Source organism: Atheta coriaria, unplaced genomic scaffold (assembly GCF_025399875.1).
Source record: "Atheta coriaria isolate IRGN ID8LTWV9N9 unplaced genomic scaffold, Caltech_Dcor_3.1 hic_scaffold_10_pilon, whole genome shotgun sequence".
NCBI lineage: Eukaryota > Metazoa > Arthropoda > Insecta > Coleoptera > Staphylinidae > Dalotia > Dalotia coriaria.
The window spans coordinates 9,146,930-9,167,661 of NW_027045452.1; the positions used below are offsets into that span (position 1 = coordinate 9,146,930).

At 33.3% G+C, this 20,732-nt stretch overlaps 2 protein-coding genes across 2 annotated transcripts in view; one reads left to right on the forward strand and one right to left on the reverse strand.

The window, feature by feature from the left end:
- Positions 1 to 20,732, reverse strand: part of GABA-B-R1 (gamma-aminobutyric acid type B receptor subunit 1) — an 86,183-nt gene that overhangs the window by 47,746 nt on the left and 17,705 nt on the right. The gene's annotated exons all lie outside the window — the stretch shown is intronic.
- LOC135800692 (uncharacterized) lies at positions 10,233 to 11,589 on the forward strand. Its single transcript, XM_065313997.1, has 3 exons — positions 10,233 to 10,248; positions 10,373 to 11,025; positions 11,101 to 11,589. The coding sequence occupies exons 1-3, from the start codon at positions 10,233 to 10,235 to the stop codon at positions 11,536 to 11,538; spliced, it is 1,107 nt and encodes a 368-aa protein (XP_065170069.1). The 3' UTR covers positions 11,539 to 11,589.

The window sequence follows — 20,732 nt, forward strand, 5'->3', positions numbered from 1 at the left end:
GATTACGCGAAAACTATCAGGGCGATTACATTTAAACTTTCAGGGATTGTTTATTGTTTTATTAGGTATATAATAATAAAAAAATAAATAAAAAATATTAATTAGTTTAAAAGTTATAGCTAATTTTCTATTCAATTTACCTTTATATAAATAAAATAAAAACTTTTTAATAAAATTTAATTAAATTTTGTATAATTATAAATAATTAACCAATAAACAATCCCTGAAAATTTCAACTTAATCGGATAATTATTCTCTTAGATATTTAATGTTAAACTTGATAAACTTTCCAGCTGACACTCAAAATGGTCGTTTTGTGTTTACAGCGCCCTCACTAGCAGTAAAATAAACTAAAAACCAAACAAAAGTTATGCTCCCATACAAATGTCATAAGATTGACTTGGCTCCCACAATGTGAAGTGAGTAGAACAAGCGGAGAAAGTCAAAAAGGAAAAAAAGTCGAAGAAGACAGCGACTTGAAGTAAGACTGGTTGCGCGGTGCGTCCACCCGAGGGACTTAAATAATTTATTACGCGACTTGACTCGGCCATCATTCATTTACTACACACTACGCTGTGTGCTACAATTTCTTTATTTTCTTCGCTTCTTTTCTTTTCTCTTATAGCGAGTTACGTGTTTTGTGTTTTGTGTTGCGTGACTTTTTTGACAGATGTCATCAACGAAGTCTACGTTGTTTTATTTTCTACGTTGATAGATAAATAAATAAAAATCTTTATTTCTTCGTGATTTTATTAAACGTTTTACGATTAGTATGAGAATATATTGTGATTGTGTATATTGTGGATAAATTGAAATTTACGAGAAGTGAGGTTAGAGATTTGAGTTAAAGTGTTACTCGGGTGCATTTGTATGTGATGCAAGAGTCGCGCTATTCTACAAGTCGACGCGCTGTGCGTTATGAATATTTCATCCGCCATTTCCTATCTCTCATTCATTTCTCATGCGGACGGTCGGAGTGTTGTTCGTTGCACGCCCATTTAGATAATGGACAAGTGGGATACAAGTACTCGTACTATGAGTTGCATAACTTAAAAATCAAATGGAAATCGATATTTGACAAAAATTTGTGAAAAATGCAAACAAAAACTAAAATATCTCAAAAACTATCAAAGGAATCATTATGAAATTTTGTATTTATATGTGGATAGGTAATGTTTAGTATTAGGCAAAAGAAAATTTGAATATTGTTCAAAATTATAGGTTTTATCACAAAAAAACAACAAAAATTTCGACGAAAAACTAAAAATTTCTGAAAATTATTATAAAAATTCGAATATCTTAAAAACTAATAAACAAATCATCATGAAATTTGGGATATAGATGTGGGTAAGTAATATTTAGTATTTGCCAAAAGAAAATTTCAATTTTGATAAAAATTGAGACTTTTATCGCCACAAAACCACAAAAATTTCGACAAAAAACTGAAATTTTCTGAAAATAATAATAAAAATTGGAATATCTTGAAAACTAATAAGCAAATCATCATGAAATTTGGAATATAGATTTGTGTGAATAATATTTAGTATATGACAAAAGAAAATTTTAGTTTCGATAAAAATTGTGACTTTTATCGCACAAAAACTAAAAAAAATCAAGAAAAAAAAGTAAAATACGCAAAAATTAAAATATTTCAAAAACCATTAAACTGACAATTGTAAAATTTGACATGTACATTGCAACATTCAATATCTACCATTTCCCGAAAGAAAATTTCATTTCCCTTGAAAATTGTATGTTTTAGTGCAGAAAAACAAACAAAAACAGAATTATTAAGAATGAAGAGCGGCCATTTTCCTAGAGCGTCTGCACATGACAATATGAAATATCCGGCGGCAGACGACAATGTCTTTGATCTCCAACCTCCGTGCTTTCATGCTTCATATTTTATACAACAAAATTCAAAACACAACAAAATTCAACTCTTGAAACACAAAACAAAAACAAAAATCGATTATTTTCCTTCAAAACAAAAAAAAGCACAATTTTTGTTTGTTTGTTTGGCGGCAGCAAGAAGATGAACATCACTGATATCCTTTATGTGCTTGTTTGTGCAAAACTATATTTCCATCCTCCTGGTGCTTTTGACACACTGACTCCACTGACACTCATTGACTCGCAGCAAGAAATATCGTAAAATTGCCAGACGCGATAACAGAATCTCGCAGAACTTGTTCAATTTGCAAAGTGTATGGAAATAAAAATATTTTCAAGCACACAAGATGCCAGGCGTTGATAACCGATATAGAAAAAAGCCGAAAACGAATAAAATAATATAAAATAAAATAAGGAGATGACAGCATAGAATATGAGTGGTGTGGGTGGGGGGCGGCGACGAAGCCAGCGTCGAAAACAATTCTATTTATGTGTTTACTCGCTTTCTTTCCAGGACATTTTATACGAGTTTTATTTACGCTCACAACGCTTCTTACTAAGTTTTTTTCGTTCGGTGTTTTTTTTCTCTGTGCGTGTGTGGCTCCTCCACCAAAAAGTTTTTTTGTTTTTTTCTGTATTTCTGACCTACTGTCATCGATAAATTTACGTAAATCTAATTAAGTTGTGTTTTTCTTGTATTTTTGTATGTTTTTGTGAGGTTTTTTTCATTCCAAAGCTGTGTCTGGAATATTTTTCATCTCTACATGCAAATTTATTACCTATAAATGCAAAACGCATAAAGTCAAAACGCGCACGCCGAAAATATTCCGCTGACCTGGGCGGAAAGATCAAAAAGGCTAAAAAACACACATGTGAAATATACACAGCCGGAATCATCCTTTAAATCCGTGTACAATCAGGATGTACCTTGGTTTTACGCAAATACCAATGTGTTTGCATTGTATGATCAAAAATTTCATCAAAAAACGATTTTTTTGAGCAAAAAAAATTGAAAAAATAAAATTTGATGAATGAAAATGTTCATTGTCAATTTAAATTATTAATATCATTTAGGAATTCTTTTAAAAACAATTTTTTTTGTATTTTTAGCAAATTTTCATCAAAAAATAATTTTTTTTTGTAAAAAAATGAAAAAAAATATGAAAAAATTGATTTCTAAAGATAAAAAACTTAATTGTCAATGTAAATTGTTCTTATAATTTAACAATATACAAAAAACAATGTCTTTTAAACGTTTTTTCAATATTTTTGCAGTTTTTCCCAAAATTTTTTAATTTTTAGCAAAATTTTTGCATTTTTCACCATACAAATGCTCGAAAATTAATTTCTTGACATTTATTGAATACTCGCAAAGTAGAATAATGTCAATGTGCATAACGATGACAATTTTGCATTTTGCAATTCGTTGATTGCGTAATTAATCCTCGCTCGTCGGTCGCGCTTAATTAACTCGTCGCGCCTCGAGCCTCACACCTCGCGCGTTAAGTCGCAAAGTCCTCGGCAGACATAACTCAACACCTCTAGATTAGTTACAAACCCAGCGGTGCAGCACCAGCAGTAATAAATTAATGTAATATTCATTGTAATTCATTCGCACTCATCCAGCCAAAAAAATAATAAAAGAAAGAAAGAAAAAATCAAATTAAATTAAATTATATTAAATTTTCTGCATACACACTGTATATTTCTAAGGCTTTTAAACTCTTTGTTCGCTCAAGTGTAAGATCCGTAAATCATACCAAGTATTCCGGTCGATTTCGTCATTTATTTTGCAACTATTTCCAATCAAAATTTTCACGCACCATTTGTAAACGCTCCAGTCGCGCGGCGCCTCCACCATTATTATATTTTTTGAAGGAGTAAGATTTAAGGACTCAAAGAATAAAAATTTACTTCAGAAAACTTTAGAAAATAAAAATTTAAATTTTTTAAATAATTTTTTTAAATTTTTTATTTTATAAATGCAAAAAACGTCTAAAAACCCGAAAAACCGAAAAAGATTGATGAGATTCACCCGTAACCACGCAAAAATTTTCAATTTATTTCCTATTTCTTTAAATGCTTCCCTACAGAGTGTTTAAGTAATATTTTTTTATATTTTAAAGAAAAAAACTTTAAAAATTTATATTTAAACACTCTGTATATAAAAATATATCAACCAATAAAACGTCATGAACGTTATCGATCGACAAAACATAAGTACACACGTTTTCGGCGTACCAAGCCTCTCATCTCCGCGTTTTATTCGGTTTGTTTTGCGCGTTTCCGTTCGCAAGATGGATTTCCGCTTTTCCGCTTTAAAAATTCACGTTTTACGTAAACCAATAACCATTTCTGTACAATATACCATTTTCTATCCCATTGAAACAAAATATTTCAATATTTTTAAACTTTTGATAAGAAAAATTTAATTTTTTAAAACACTTTGTATATTTTGTAAAATTTTCTTGTCCGACATAAATTTTAGTTTAGTCTCACCACCGCGTCATGACTGCGAAGGTATGCAAAACGTACTTTGTGCGCCAGAGTCGTATATCAGAATACGGTTCGGTTTCGTCCTTCGTCAGGACGACGCCGACCGACAAAACCCGGGACCTTTCACGTCACGGCCTCCTGGTGACACTTGTTAAAGAGCCTCGACCTTCTTCACAAAATTCCCTCGAGAATTGTATCAAACTATCTAAATATACAAAGTGTTTAAGTTTTTTTTTTACAAAAAAAAAGTACTTTAAACACATTGTATATCATTTTTAAAATACATAAAATAAAGATTTAGGAGCTTCTTTATAAAAATGTTAATAAACTGTATTGAAAAGTACTTATCCTATGATATATATGATCTTTAGTGATGAAATACACGTTTTTTGGATAAAAAATGCATTTTCCGGGTAAAATATTAACAATTTCAAAAAATAAAAAATTCTATGTCCTACCCAATACCCTTAGGAACATATATACATAATATCATAAAGAACAGTTCAATAGTTTCCGCGTGAAAGCGAAACAAACAAACTTTTTCCCATATAATCCACATAAAGACATGTTTCCATATGAATTTAAGGTTATAATACGATTGGTAAAATTAGTCCGTATCTAAAATGTGCATCGCCTATTGTGTGATAGTTTCGAGCGCTTTCGTGTTAATTTATCCTCGCCGCTGTGCAATATCGAATTTATACACACGCGTTGATTGCGCCCCATTATCAGCCGATGGCATTGTGGTCGTACCCGGCGCGTTCAACTTTGATAACACTCGACTTGCGCAAGTGCAAAACTGCGAATGCCATTAGCAAAACTGGCCAATACACCGCGCCTCAAGTAGCAAAACACGCAAAACACACACCAACATACAGTGTGTCCATACTCAACCATTACAATATACATTTACTCCACAAGAGTATAAGATGTACACTTGTGTTGGTATACAGAGGTTGTAAATTCTAATGCCGTTAGTGCGTATTTGCTGCGGTTTTGCTCTCTACTCTCTGCGTTGAATTTCCCAAGGCTTGCGGGCGGAAAACCGGCAATTTATATCCGACGAGACCGCTATCGTTGATTGCACGTTGCGAATTTTCACGAATACACCGATTATTCTCTAATTTCGCAAAACATTTTAAATTTCATTTTTCAGGTGGAAATTTTAGATTTTAGAGGTTTATTAATATACCATGTGTTTCAGGGGGTGCTTGAGGGGTAATTATGACGGTTCGTGTTTCGTGCGTGAAACTTATAATTAGTGAATAATTCATCAATCATTTTTAATCACTGAAACACGCCAGTTTCACTTTCTGTCATGTAAAAAATCTGAGTTTTTCAAGTTTAATTCGTTTTTATTTCAAGGTAATAGGTGGGGTTTATAATTTTATGATAAAATATAAGTGGGCGGAGCTTAAAGTAACTTTTTCTTGAATATAACCTCAAATATTAAATGTTTTTTAAGGTTTTAAAGATTAAAATGCAATTGTTTTAGTTTTTGTCGTAAAAAATCAGTTTTTGAGGTTAATTCGTACTTACGGCCATGTTTATGGGCCTGGTTTATAACCTCATGTTAAAATGACAAGTGGGCGGAGCTTAAAATGTATTTTTTATCAATATAACCTCAAATATTCGAAGTTTTTCACCTTTTTAATCATTAAAACTCGATATTTTCAGTTCTTTTCATTAAAAATCTGTTTTTTCAAGGTTATGTAAAATTGGTTCATAACCTCACTTCAAAATGTCAATGGGCGGAGCCTAATACATGTTTTTCTTAAATATAACCTTAAATATTGACTAGTTTTCACGTTTTAAACACTAAAAACACTTTTATTTCATTTTTCGTCTTAAAAAATCTATTTTTGAGGTTAGTTCTTAATTTTAAAAAAATAATGGGCGTGGTTATTAGAAAATGTCACTGGGCGGAGCTTAAAACCATTTTTTCTTCAAAATAACCTAAAATACCTCATTTTGAAATTTTTCACAATTCTCATCACGTTTCCAGATAAACCTGACGCAATATTTCCCAACTTGGCAATGTTCGGCGTTAAACATAACAAAATGAGACATATCGCCGGCGCTCAGCCTTAAACCACTCCTCAAATGCACTGCTATTTATTTGCGTTTGCGCATGACTCGTCTTTCTTTATACGCGTCATCAATCATAACCACAAAACCACAAAAACCACCACACAATGTAGCATAAAGAAAACACACAGAGAAAACACGCACATAATAAAATAAAAGTGCTTAGTCTTTATTCGTCTTATTTAGACGTAAGTTTAGTGCCGGTACAGGTGTGCGGCAAGTGCAGCTTTAAGTTAGTCGAGCGGGAAATTCCAGGATTCACGATTCAGGCATCCTGATGCAGCGTGAATGCAATTTGTAGCCGGGGACGAGACACGGACATAATCAGCAAGCCAAACGTCGACTACGTTATCGTCTGACACGTTTTATAAGGGCACTTTTTTTTTAAATAGAAATGTACAGTGTGGTAGAAGTTTTCGGATTTTTAAAGTTAGAAATTTATTTTGTTTTGTGAATAACTCGAGAACGCATTGACGGATTTTTATTATTTTTTGTTTGTGTTATGTGTTATTGTTTATAGTATAATACTAAAAAAGAAAATTTAAAAAATCTTTAAAAACAAAAAAGTTATAAACAAAAAACTTTTGCAAAATAAGTTTTTTTGCCATTTTCGAAATTTCTTTTTCTTATAACTCAAAAACAGTTTGGTGGATTTTTATAATTTTTTGTTTATTGGATGTGTTATTGTGTAAACTATAACACCGAAAAAGAAAATTTAAAAAATTTATAAAAATAAAAAAGTTATTGCCAAAAAACAAGTACAAAATGAGTTTTTTGCAAAAAATTGAATTTTTCTTGTATTTAAAACACTTTGTATGTGTAATATTCTGCTTTTGATGAATATCCGGGTGTCTGCCTCAGCGGCGCGTGCTTTATTTTATCGTCATATATCTCGCGCACGCGGCAACCGGGACTTTCCCGCTTTCCCGCACATCTGCCAAGAAGAGCCGGGAGGAAAAGCGGAAAATATTAAAAGCTCACAAACGCGCACAAACGAAGCTCCTACATAAGCATGTGTATTGTGTGTCATTAGACGCCATTATCCAAAAATAAAAATCAAACAACAAAAGAAAAAAGCAGAAAATTTTCTTAAAACTTTTAAAATTAAAATCCATCAGAGAAAAAAATATATAAATAAATATGTATAAATATATAGGAGTAGGTAGAGATGGTATATAAAAGCGGTCCTTATTTAATTTTCGTCCTTTTGACGTCAAATTATCCTGTCGCTCATCGTTTGCTTCCGCTTTGTTTCGCTCCTTCTTACAGAAATTCACGAAATGATTTTTGTTTGTTTCCTTCTTTTTTTCTTTCGTCGCTTTTGACGTACGTATTTTGTTAGGTTTCTTTTTTGTGCATTTCGCACGGGCCGTTGCGCTCGCGTTCGGCTGTAGTTGAGTGGATAAAAGTTGAAAATGTCGACGATCCGAAGGGAAATCAAACTTTTCGAAAGTTTACAAATCAAACCTGACAAAATCGAAAACAATATTCATAGCTACATGTACATATTGTACAAATATTAATTTTTTAAATAAATTTTAATAAACAACAATAATAAAACATTTAATATTTATTTTTATTATTCTTATTATTATTATTTGTAAAGTCTTTATTTCATCTCGAAAGCTTTGTGAATCTTTAGACGTCAATATAAATTTACGACGATATCAATAAGACGCGCCATGGTTTTTATTTTCTTTTTCTTTTATTTTATTCTTTTGTTCCAGGCTTTAACCTGTGCTATATTGTATTTTATTTACGTACAAAATAAAATTTTAGTATTTTATAATATACTAGCTGTTGCCCGCGACTTCGTTCCGGCAGTGTTTAATAAAAATGTAATTCGTTTTTACTCTCTTGTTCTAGACATACTCGTAGTAAGAGTCAATTCTATCAATAAGATTAGCAATTTTAATTTAATGAAATTAATTATATAAAGTTTTGTCAATAATGCACTTCAGCGCGCCATCTTGAATTCAACTATTTAACTATAACTATGATTGAATCTCAATGTCAAATTTTATTCTATAGAAAAGAGCTGTTTTGAGGATTTTCCCGGCAATTATTCGAATTTTTCTCACCTTTTAAACCTTCCCTAGACCTCCACGAATAATTCAAGACCAAGATAAGATAAATCCGTTCAGCCGTTCTCGAGTTTTAGCGAGACAAACGAACAGCAATTCATTTATATATATATATATATATATATATAGATGATTTCTTTAAATTTTTAGCAAAAATATCATTTTTATCACTTTTAAACTACAATACAACCTGTAATATACTATATAAGTGTCAAGTGGCTAAACGGGAGTTTTAGTCACGATATTGAGTACTTTAGTCACGGCCTTGACCATCCTCGTTTAAAATACCACTTTCTGTGTCTCTAAACCGTAGAAAACTTGACGTTTTTTTTTTCTTGGGCTTAACCTTCGCTATTTTATGTTGTATTTATTTATATTTCGTATAATTTATAATTTTACCTTTTTTAATGTTTATTTCTTAAATTTTACCAAAATTTTTACTTTTTTCTTTTCTCTAGGCCAATTCTATAGATATTTATACCCACGTTGTATCTCATATTCAGTCGCTTCGATTTCCCCGAGTTTCCTTTATTCCGCGTGCATATAGTGTGGTCGTGCGGTCCCGGAAGTCCGAATTGTTCGCGGTTTCTTTCAATTTCGCCACATTCACGGCCGCCATTGTATCTGACCGAGAGTGGAAGAGTGGAAGCAAAATACTCGTTACGCATCCGCAACTACCACTAGCACCACAACATTGTATCCCATGTCCCAAAATAATAAAAAAAACTCCAAAAGAAAAAAAACTACTTGACTGTCCCCACACAGACCCGTATTAATAAAATTAATGAAATTAATTAAAATAATAAAATTTGTTATGAAAATAATTCAAGTCCGACTCTGTGGCTTTTATTACCTTTACAGATATGGGTACTACTAGCGCGAGTCTTGTTGACTGCGACTCCCGAGAGCAATTTCAGCAATTTCGGCGCCATCTTTGCGTTTCCGGTCGCTTTGATCGCCTGCAGGCCGAAAATAAAACACATAAAATCGAACGTGCGAGCGTGCGGACAGTGGGCCCGCAGGCACGCGCCTTCGAAAACTTTCATCTACAAACCGGAAAAGCCTCAAATCTGACAAAACCAGCACAGCGTGCGCGCGCACCACGCGAACATTTTTCCATTTCTTTACCTCGCGTAGCGAGAAATAAAATTGAACTACGAGCAGCATGTAGGTTTTGTGTAATTTCGTGAGTTGTATCTTTTTCAACGAGTACGTTGGGTTGCCGAGCATTTTTTAACAATAAATGAAGTAAAATCGACGTAAAAATGCATAAAAAACACGTTTTTGTTGATAATAACAGAAAATATAAACATTTACGTTTATAAATCATTAAAATATTATTATTATATCAAAGGAAATAATATCTCTCGTTTTAAATTAGTTATAAATTACAACGACCTTGTAATCAAGTGCAAAACACTTGATATTATGAGATCAAAACAATCATATATAATAATTACGTCCTACTAATACCGCGTGTTCCTAAATTTATCATTTTAATCATTCCTAAACACAAAAACAACTTAATCATTAAAAATTCCACTATAAACACACTGTGTATCATGTTTTTAACTTATCACAACATATGATTAAGATAATAATAGATACCAGAGTTAATACTCCTCATTACTCTCTGCGTGTTCAACAAGTGAACATCCATTACTAATCAAAATGGAGTTAGATAATCGTATGAAGTGTCAAGTGTCAAAAATCGCCGAAAAACACAATTTGACAGATTATAACCTCACAACCGATGCAGGCAGTGCTCTTGGTGATAACTACCTCGGTACAATCATCAAAATAAAACTAAGTGAAGCCTAAAACCGTTAAAGTATTGAATTTAATACTTAAATCAGCAACAGCTAATCCAGAAATCAGAGATATACTACCCATTGAACACATATTCGCTAGGGAAGTATACTTTTACGAAACAGTACTACCAACATACAATCAACTACTAGAAGAGCATAACCAACAAAAACTAACTTCATTCCCAGATATGTTAGGTTATGATCTGTCAATACCAGAGTTTTTAATTATGACAGACATGAAATCGCAAGGTTATGTAATGAGACCTGATCGTGCTGAACCACTGGATTTCAATCATGTAAAAATGGTTTTAAAAGAATACGGAAGATTCCACGGTTTATATTATGCTTTGAAAGCGTTAAAACCTAAATTGTGTAAGGAGATATCCGCGAATATGTCTGAAGCATTCTATAACAAGATGGCGGATGATAATCCACTCTTGAATAGTTGTATGGATGTAGCTAATGATAGAGTTATGAAATCTTTTCATAACGATGAACGAGATGCTGAAGCTATGGATAAATTTGAAAAATATGCAAAATGTGCAAAATTGAGGTTGAGGGATGATTTGAAAGATGGCGCTGCTGGTAGATTCGAGGTTATTAACCACGGGGATGGATGGGTTAATAATATGCTGTTTAAATATGATAATGAGGTGATTATAACCTTAAAATTTATGTTTTTTAAAGAAATATGTGAAAAAACGTAAAACTAACCTAAAAATTTTTAGGAATTGATTAATTTATGTTTATTGGACTTTCAACTGTCGAGATTATCATCCCCGGCACTGGAACTATCATATTTTATCTATACTTGTACGGATCAAGTATTTAGAGATGAATATTTCGAGTTATCACTGAAATATTATCACGAATCAATGAAAAACACTTTAGAAGTGTTTTCTCTTGATTTGAGTGATTTTTTAACCTCTGAGGAGTTAAATAATCAAATGCAGAAATTTTCCACGTTTGGTTTGTTTATGACCATAGAAGTATTGCATTTAATGCTTAGTGATACTGCAGAGATTCCGGATTATGAGGTTATGATGGAGAAAGATGGCTTGGAAGATACTCTCGCTGCGTTTTCATATGAAAGCAAGAATGAGGATTTGTATCGGAAGCGAATACGAAGTGTTGTTTTGGATTTTGTTCAAAGAGGTTATCTTTAAGTGAAAAGTAAATATATTCAAATGTAGCTGCTATGAGAAGAGAGGAAAGAATTGTGTTTTTATTTTTTGGTTTTTGTTTTTTCCATTTCCTCACACTCGGATTAAATTTAACTTTTTCGCTTTTCGGGGTGTGATGATGTGACATCCGTATCGAGGGTGGAAAAAATCGGAAATTCTGTGTGTGACATGCAATGCACGCGAAGAGCGAAAAGGAAAACATCAGCTTTACTTCATTTCCGGTTTGTGATCAAAATATATACGGGTTTTTTACTGCGCATGCGCAGGAATATCGACCAATTACGTATAAGTAAAGTAGGAGGAGCAAATTAACCTTAAAAATTAAAGTTTTGTGTTTTTTGTTTTGTTTTCTGAGTTTTTTACAGTTTTAAGAAAAAATAAACACATTTCTGGTTTGTAATCAAGATATATACGTAGTTTTTAATGCGCATGCGCGGAAATATCGACCAATTACGTGTAAGTCAAGTGGGAGGAGCAAATTAACCTCAAAAATTAAGTTTTTATGATTTTTGTTTTGTTTTTTTGAGTTTTTTCAAGTTTTAGCAAAAAATAAACACATTTCCGCTTTAGAATCAAAATATATACGTGTTCTTTATACTGCGCATGCGCAGGAATATCAACCAATCAAGTATAAGTTAAATGGGCGGAGCAAATTAACCACAAAATTCAATTTTTCGTGTTTTTTGTTTTGTTTTTTTAGTTTTTACGAGTTTTAGCAAAAAATAAACACATTTCCGGTTTGTACTCAAAATATATACGTTTTTTTTTACTGCGCATGCGCAGGAATATCGACCAATTACGTATAAGTAAAGTAGGCGGAACAAATTAACCTCAAACTGTAAGTTTTTGTGTTTTTTGTTTTGTTTTTTTCAGTTTTTTCGAGTTTTAACAAAAAATAAACACATTTCCGATCTGTAATCAAGATATATACGTGTTATTTATACTTCGCATGCGTAGGAATATCAACCAATGATGTATAAGTAAAGTAGGCGGAGCAAATTAACCTTAAAATTCAATTTTTCGTGTTTTTTGTTTTGTTTTTTGAGTTTTTTCGAGTTTTAACAAAAAATAAACACATTTCCGGTTTGTAATCAAAATATATACGTGTTTTTTTACTGAGCATGCGCAGGAATATCAACCAATCATGAATAAGTTAAGTGGGCGGAGCAAATTAACCACAAAATTCAATTTTTCGTGTTTATTGCTTTGTTTTTCAAGTTTTTTGAGTTTTTTCAAGTTTTACGCAAATAAACACACAAACAAATTGAATAAAACTTGTGCAAAATGAAACAAAAACATTTCTTGTTGGTTGTTGACAAAATGTAAGCATGAAAAAACTTTACAATGTCTTTAAACTGAAACTTTAGTCCGTTTACTTATTAATTACGAATGAAAAACACAAAACAAAAACACAAAAAAAATTTAACCTCTCTTAGTCCCCGTGGCGGCTTGAAAAACGCGAAATTAAAGAGATAAACGCAGCAAAAAACAAACGACATGAATATATATATAGTCAAAAGTAATTACAACATTTTTCCCCGCGCAGCATTCGGAAAACTTGCACAAGTAAATTAAAAGATAAAAAGTACGAAATAAATTGAAACACCAAAACGAAAACATTTTCGCGCGTTTCGACGAACGCAAAAAACTTTCCATTTACATGCAAAAAAGAGTATTACCTACAATTTCTTTCACAAACAGGAAAATATTTAATGATTTCCTGCTCTTGCAAGTTTTAAGCGTGAGACGTTTCGAAAATCGAATAAAAACGAATAAAAGTGTGCGTGGAAATGCAAAGAATGTGTAAAAAGGTATAAAAAGCTATAAGCAAGGTATGAAAATGTAAAATGCGCGAGGAGCACACCGGAAGAAGCACGAAATCAGAACAGGCGCGATGTGAAGCGTGAAGCCGCGCGATAAATAAAAATGAAAAATGGAATTTTGATTGTGCGCGGCGCGCTTGATTTATTCGTTATTTATTGCGCGTTATTTACGTTCCAGGATGATATTTCTTGACATTATAACTTTCCTCAACTTCATATTATACTTCTTTCACGCATGCGCATCAAAATTATGACTTAAGTCTAATGGGCGGAGCATATTTCATCAAAATATGTGATATTTCACTGGTTTTTGATATTTTCTCAAAATTTATGGACATTTTAACCTTTTTTGGCTTCATATTATACTTTTTTCACGCATGGACATCAAAAACATGACTTAAGTCAAATGGGCGGAGCGAATTTCATCAAAATATGTGATATTTTTCTAGTTTTTGATGTTTTGTCATAATTTCTTGACATTTTAACTCTTTCCAAGTTCATAATTTAAGTTTTTCACGCATGCGCATCAAAAACATGACTTAAGTCACTTGGGCGGAACATATTTCATCAAAATATGTAATATTTCACTAGTTTTTGATATTTTGAGAGAATTTCTTGACATTTTAATCCTTATTATCCTCATATTATACTTTTTTCACGTATGCGCATTAAAATCATGACTTAAGTCAAATGGGCGGAGCATAGTTCATATAATAAGCTAATATTTCACTAGTTTTTCATGTTTTGTGATAAATTCTTGATATTTTAACTCTTTTTAACTTCATAACATAAGTTTGTCACGCATGCGCATCAAAAACATGACTTAAGTCAAATGGGCGGAGCATAATTCATAAAATAAGCTAATATTTCACTAGTTTGTGATATTTTCTCAATATTTCTCGACATTTTAACCTTTTTCGACATCATATTTTAAGTTTTTCACGCATGCGCATCAAAAACATGACTTAAGTCATATGGGCGGAGCATATTTCTTAAAATAACATCATATTTCACTACCTTGTGATATTTTCAGATAACCCGTGAAGAAAAATGTAACCTAGTGCGAATCCAGAAAATTTCCCACGAGAAACCCGCCCCCAGACGATAAAACCACACACAATGTCGAGATACCAGATTGAAACTCATTTTTTGTTCAAAAACGGCGCCGACACGTTGCGAACAGCTTGAACTGACATCAATTTTCAAGCGTTATCGAGTCGCAGAGTTGTGAATCATCCCCAAATGAAAATTGCGCACAAAATAACCAAAAATACGAGCGCAATTAGTCATTTTATCAAAAAATGTGCACTAAATCAAACATTTTTAACCAAAAACCAGACAAAAAGTGCTTTAAAACACTGCTAATAAACTATAAATTCTAATTAAACATAAAGGGTTGGTCCACGGCTAGAATTCACTACGTAATTCGATCGAAGCAATTACTCCGAACAAGCTCGCCGACTAATCGAGCGTGAAATTGCGCCAAGGCGCCTCCGCATCTCAATAACACCCTCGTTGATTGATGGCGAGCGTCCGGTCAAGAAAACTACCCCTGCAGTAGTCATAGGTATCGTATAATCAACAAAGTGGCAAGTCGGAAATCTCCGTGGTTTGAGGTTAGATTTATCTGGCTATTCAAGCTCCCGACCACAACCTACACGCGCATTGTTACCGTAATTATTATTATAGCAAGATGTTTGCACTTTGGACATGCCCGTCAACTAATAACTAATTTTCAGGATCATGTTCAGTAGCATAATCAAGTTTCGATTCGCTAAAGTTAACCAAACATGATATTAACCTTTTAACTTGCGTAATTACACCGCCATCTTGTGGTGAAGCGTTTTTTCAGCATGTAATCATGCTGTCTTGTCTTGTCTACGTGTTTCCCACGTTTTCATGCGGAATTTTTCGTGTTTTTAGACTTTTTACTCACGTTTTGCTCATTTTTCAACCGTACACATCGATTTCCGACCGAATTTCCACACGTACATCAATTTTCTACTTAGTTCTACATACATCACGCTTTTTTCGTTTTAAAAGTAAAAATAAACGTAGTTAGGTGAAAATTTCCACCGTGTACTTGTACTGCAACCCATTGTGCTTTGTTTTCTGCTTTTACACGACCCACAGCGTGTATTGTATACACGGCTGTATTGTGTGAAGTATACTTTGAGTGTTATTCAATTATTTTATATTGTTTGAGCATGATGAACAAAATTATGAAAATGTTGCGTGGGGCTAATGCGTGTATAGGATTTCCCGCACGTTGGGGAAATTCTATCGGGTGTGCACGACATGTAACAATGTAAAATACATCGAGTGACATCCGTTAAAACAATGATAAATGCATATTGGACGACGGTTTATGCAATTTTACACGCGCACCTCTTGTTTCACAAGCTTAAGAGTATTATTATACGAAACAATGTTTCTTTTGTTGGTTGTTAGTAATTAAATAATGATAATAGCCCACCTGTTATGGAAAATTACTTGGAATGGCGGTAAAGTCGGCCATTTTGGTTCGGTTTCTGCGCCGATTGGAATGATAACGTTTCGCGAGCGTAATCTTCGCAATCTGCGCTCATGTGGAAACACATTTCGACGCAGACGAGTATATTTCCGGGCGCAAAAGGTGAAATATCCGCGCTAGTTCAAGTCTCTCCCCTTTAACCATCTATCGCAACCCTGCGGTCGTAATACGAATTACAAATCTTCAAATCGAACTCATCAAATTACAATTTCTAATGTTAAGTGCACCATCTTACCAGTCCACTCTGTATAAACTGTGTGTTTGTTGAATTTCAGCCAAGAAAAAAAAAGCATTTGGTTTGTTCGGTTATGCACACACTGTGTTAAGTTAATATCATGGCTGTGGGGAGCCACTTGGAGAATATTGCAGCCTGCTGCTGTGAGGCACCAGCTCTCCAAACCCTCTAGCAATTCAACGCCTTGAATTGAATGAATTTGCCGGATTGAGCGTCGAATTGAAATGCGTGCGCTGTCGAATGTGTGCGCTTCGTATTAGACGCACAGAATGCAAATGCGAAAATTCAAATCCTGCAAAATTCCAATAGATTCCAAATAAATTCCAATGGCTTTCGTTTAATTTGATAGGCAAATTTTAGAATTAGCTTACCCAAGTATTTCAATATCAAAATTCAGCAGGAGAAATCATCACGCGGACTTCTAACCGTTAAAAAGTTTATCGCAGAAATTGGCGGGAATAGTGAGATTCGCATAAACATGTTGAGCTAGTTTCACACATACGCAACTTTATTATATAAATTATTTTATTTAAAACAGTTTTAAACATAAAACAAGACTAAATATTAGTAATAAATGTTATTTTGTTTATATTTACCTATTTAATTTTATATATTTCTTTGTTTTAAACTTTCAAATAATAAAATATTCTTGGTATGTGTGAAGATAGCTTTAGAAAAAAACACGCACATTTAAAGTTGCCTAACCAAACAAAAAGAGTTTGCGCGTTTATTAATAAGTGATGAATTTCCTTCAATTTCCTTGAGTTTTCATCGGAAAAACAGCGAAAAACAACGCTTCAAGGTAAGTAATACTTTATTTACTAGTTTTGAAACTAATCCGAGCACGTCCAATACGTTAAAACTCAAAATTTCCCAGCAAAACGTTAAATTTACAACGAATCCAACTCGCAAGATAAATTAAGGACGATTTAAAACATTTTCCGCGCGTGCGAGTGTATGCGCAAACGTTTGCATTTATAAAATTTATTATGAAAGCCACTCCTTCACATTGGGGTGCGATTTGCGTCCGTTATGTTTAGCTTTACTTTTCATAAATTTCCATACACGAGACTCGGGGTCAACGCGGCAAACGTCAACGCACGCGAAAGTGAATTAAAGGATTTCGGGGGCGGTTGTTATGCGACGCGCAAAATATACAATAATAACGTAAATCGGTGACGTGCTTGACACGTTGACATATTTGCGGATATCTCAAGTATTGCGGGTTTAGCGTTGAGGGAAAATATGGGATGAAAAGATGAAAAAGCGTGTGTGTTTCGCGTCTTTGGCTGTTACTTGGCGCGTGACCCCCTGCCGGTGCTTCAAAAGCTTTGAGCAACCCTTTTGATATCCCCGAATATCAAGGGTATCGGTGTGTGTGGTGGATATCATGTTTCAATTCACTTTTCCTGCCGTCTTGACGGCTCTATCATTCGATCTTCATCCCTTTTAAATTTCCCTCATGTTGATAGAATATATTTGAACGCACTGTATATGTCTATGTGTGTGTAGGTGTGTTTAAACTTCCTGACTTGGCTGATTTTTATTTTATTTCCGTTTTCTTTTTTAAAGGGGTGAATCTTATGTTTCCTGGCGCTTAGATAAGGTTATGTTTCGGGCGCCGATAAAATAAGGTGTGTAGCATCGACTAAAAACGCGTCGTATCGTTTCGTATACTTCGGCTGGGTTGTAAGGGGTTGATTTTACGAGCTGGTTTTATTTCGTTCGATTTATAGCAATTTGAGGCGATAAAAATAAAAAAAAATCCGAGTCATTACGCGCGATCAGCGGCTATCAGCTATCACTTCGGAGGGTATACTAAAAAAAATTGATAGCTGTTTGATAAGCATTAATTTTTTTACTTGTTTAAGGGGAGTTTGAATGATTTTCCTCTTAAATGAACGATTTATCAAGAATTTGAGGAGATTTTTTAAAAGTTGTGAGTTTGATGCATGATAACTCAGGAAATAAAAATGATAGGATAATGAATGATATGTCAAAAGATAGATAATTTTATTGGGAAGTATATAAACTTTAGAGCAAATTGCTGCGATAAGTAGTTTTTAGATTATATGAAAAAATGTGAAACATTTACATTTTTTTGCATTTTTTGTTTCAAAGTCGAGTTGTAGGTCAACTAGAGGTCATACATAATCATGTTAGACATCACATGAAAGAGAAATCTTCAAGGAATAAAATACACTTTTCAATTTGTCTGTAACTTGATTTTTACGCCGTTGACAGCGTTTCAAAGACCTGGCCAATGTTAAATCATAGGAGGATATACAAGGTGTTCATCAGATAAATATTTTATTTCATCATAACTTACAAACAAATTAAGATAGAGACGCCGTTCTTTCAAATTCAGCTAGTTTAAAATCTAATTTATCATTCTGTCAACACCGGAAGTGGCAGCCATCTCGATTTTATTATTTAATAAGAAAACAGCGAAAAAAATCGTAGTACTTTATGTTTTCCGCTTCGAGTTGCTCTAGAATTATGAATTTTTTATTTGTTTAATCCGAACTTTTCCAGTTTTCCCTTTTTTATACCTTCTTATATCCTTACCCTTTCTCAGCATATTTGTTTTCTTCACTTTTTTTCTGCTTACACTTCCTTTTTTATACATCTATATAATCTAAGCAAATTTTTCGTAAATTCCTTTTAGCGATTTTCCTGCATCTTCGGCTGGCTTTTAATTTCTCGTCTTACAAAACTTTCCGGTGGAATTTCCCGAAGCAAAAATGTTTCTAATGCAAAAGTTTCACGTTGGAAATTTTTGCATAACAGCGTGATTAATTTTTTTGGCAACGTTAAAACAACACAGAAAGTTATTGAAACATATATTAAACATTCTATACTTACAAAGTTATCATACAGGGTGTTAAAAATTAATTTTAAATTTTTGAATGCATAAAAACACTTTGTATATAATTTTAAATCAAAAAAATTCAAGGAAAGTGCTGGAAAACGCTTGGAAAACGTTAGAAACTGTTTCAAGGAAACACGCGCATACAAATAGTGCTACAATAATGTAGAAATAATGAGCGTGGTCGCGCGACGCCAAATTGCCGAGCTTTTTGTCGTCATTAGTGCGCATATTCATCAGGGCCGGCCTAAAATTAATTATTTACGCTAAACTAGCAATTACTAGCGCCTGCAAATGACCCAGCAACCACACATGCACATTAATAGATTATATTTATTGTTGCTGGGTGCCAGGGGTACTTGCAGCGCCATCTGTGAGTTAATAGCTTTCAATATAGTAAATGCACAGAGACAAAACAAAAGCAAGAAAAAATTTTACGCGATAAGTCGTAAAGTTGTTTGCCTCGGCGTTATTATCAACTCTCGGACTGGCAGACGCATCATATTTTAGAATTATGGCTGACGGTGAAGTCGCCCTGCGCTCTGAGATGAAGAGGGTTGGAGGTTGGAGTTTTATCGACGTCTGCTAGACGATGAAACAAAAAAAAGAGGGAAAAACGTGAGTCGTGAGTGAAAACAACGCTGGATTAATGTTGAGGCGTGTGTGGGGGAATTATGACGTTTGGAACCATGCCAAACCTCTTTCAAGCTTTAAATATAGTGGAGGGTTATTGAATAAATAAGTAGGGGTAGATTATTACTTAATTTAAGTAAGAAAGAGGAGAAATTGAGTTATTTTGCAGTTTTTTCATAATAATTGTTAGTTTATGGCTTATTGAGAACACGTTGTATATGTTGTTATACATCATTAGAAAGCTAATTAAATTGTGCATACTTAACAGTTTGTTTGAAGTTATTATCTTTATTCGTTTTTGAGTTATTCGAATTTAAATATCGGAAAATTGTGCAAATTTTTCTCCTTTTTTACATAAAATTGTAATTAACTAAATATTGGCAATGGTCAGTGTATATTGTAGCACATCATTAGAAAGATTATTAAATTCTAAATAACGTACAAGTTGTTTGAATTTATTATCATTATTAGTTTTTGAGTTATTCTCAATTTAATTTCGGAAAATTTTACTAAACTAAAAATTTTTCTCAGTTTTTAACATTAAATTGTAATTTACTAATTATTGGCAACAGCTAGTATAAATTGCAGTACATAATTTGATAGCTGATAAAATTCTACATGTAATACACTTTGTTTGCCTGTAATATCGTTATTAGTTTTTGAGTTACACGCAATTTATGAATTTAATTGGGTGCTGTGTTTGCTCTCCTGCTATAATGGAAATAATCTTTAAGGTTATGTTTTGGATGATTGTGTTTCGATCGGTTGCCGATGCTCATTCATTCCTGGGCAAACATTCGCGGTGCTTTTGCGGAAAATCGCGTTTTGTGTGCGCAAGGATTACGCGATTGTGTGTCGCGTGCAAACTTGGGGGTTGAAGGGATGACACCCCCATTGCAGAAGGGGTGCGATGAAGTGCCCTCTAACTAGACCTAAATAAACACGTAACTAGGTGTTGTGTGACCACACAATATATAACCTCAAAATTATTATTATTATCATTTTCATCCCTTAAAATCAGTTTTTTCTAAATATCCACGACATATTTCCGTCATCGTAGCGTTTATTGCTCTGGGGGCGGCT

Bases quoted from the DNA above. Each gene is read 5' to 3' on its own strand.
- LOC135800692 (XM_065313997.1), top strand. The intron at 11,026-11,100 runs GTGATTATAACC...AAAAATTTTTAG, and splicing joins TGTTTAAATATGATAATGAG to GAATTGATTAATTTATGTTT.